This window comes from Leishmania donovani, chromosome 34 (assembly GCF_000227135.1).
Source record: "Leishmania donovani BPK282A1 complete genome, chromosome 34".
Classification (NCBI taxonomy): Eukaryota; Euglenozoa; class Kinetoplastea; order Trypanosomatida; family Trypanosomatidae; genus Leishmania; species Leishmania donovani.
In genome coordinates, this window is record NC_018261.1 from 1159971 (window position 1) to 1161169 (window position 1199).

Genomic DNA, 1199 nt, shown 5'->3' on the forward strand with positions numbered 1-1199 from the left:
TCACCACTGCCTCCGCCCAATCACTCCCTCTCTCCTCGCCTCCTTTCACTCTTTGCTCGCGTCGCCCATCCGTCTGCCCCCTCTCACAACGCACGCGCACAAACGAACGAACACCGACAACGCGTACGTGCACGTGCGACAACAACAATGCATGCATATATATGCATATGCGTGTACTTGTGCGTGCGTGTACGCTGTCAAGAGGCTCTCCTTGGCTCTCTCCCATTCGCCGCCCTCCGCCCTCCGCCCTCCTCTCCAGCTCTGTCGCGCCATCTCGACTCCCCTGTGGTTCGCTCTGCTGTGCACCTCCGCTTCACCTTTCTCAGCATTTCGGCGCGAGGTTTCGAAGATGGGGTGCAAGTTCACCTTTCTCGTCTACGCGATCCTCCAGCTCATCGCGTTCCTTTCCGTGCTGATCGGTACGCCGCTGGAGATGTTTCGTGGCACCACGAGGGACCCGTATAACGTATCCTTGTGCATCACTTTATGGGGTACAAAGTACGACTTCCAATGCCACTTCATCATGTACGCCCAGACGACGGACGGGCAGTGGGCGCGTTGCACGACCCGCCGCCAACATTTCCGCATGGCTGAGGCGTTGGTAGTCATCTCCATCATCCTGTACGCCTTGGCGGCGCTGCTTGGCTTCATTATGCTGTTCTGCTGCTCTTTGCTCCGCTGGGTATGCCTGGCGCTCAACGTCGTTGGCCTCTTAACGTTGGGCATCACCTGGGGCCTTATGGTGACGGAGTTCAACAAGGGTGACGGCCCACTTTGCCCTCCTCTGAAGAACAACTACAAGTTTGGCTACGGCTTCTTTCTCCTGTTGGTGGCCTGGGTCCTGGATCTCGTCGACATCGTCTTCTTGCTGTTCCCGTTGCCGACTATGCGCTCAGATGAGAGTGAGAAATCGAACGAAAGCGTAGAGCAGGAGTAGGCGGAAGGGAGCCGCAGGAGGCGGAGGGGCGGTGTTGCTAGCCGCGCGGCAGCTTCGCGACGACGCGCTCGTGGAGGAGCCGGCGGAGCTGATGTCAGCGTGCCAGAGGGAGGGAGCGAGGGCTGCGGATACTCGCCCCTGCCCTTCGCCGGCAGCTCTCCGTCTGCTGCTCGCTGCCCTCTCGTGCGTGCGCGTGAGGTGCGCCGCACGCGCTGCCGAGGGGGTGCAGACGTGCAGGCACGCCCTGGCATGCACATGCCGA

The 1199-nt window shown here is 60.6% G+C and overlaps 1 protein-coding gene across 1 annotated transcript; it reads left to right on the forward strand.

Annotated features, from left to right (window-relative positions):
* Positions 1-147: 147 nt before the first annotated feature.
* On the forward strand, positions 148-465 carry LDBPK_342660 (amastin-like surface protein, putative; the record flags this gene model as incomplete). Its single annotated transcript, XM_003864377.1, has 1 exon — positions 148-465. One exon carries the CDS (start codon positions 148-150, stop codon positions 463-465), a length of 318 nt encoding a protein of 105 aa, XP_003864425.1.
* Positions 466-1199: the final 734 nt, after the last annotated feature.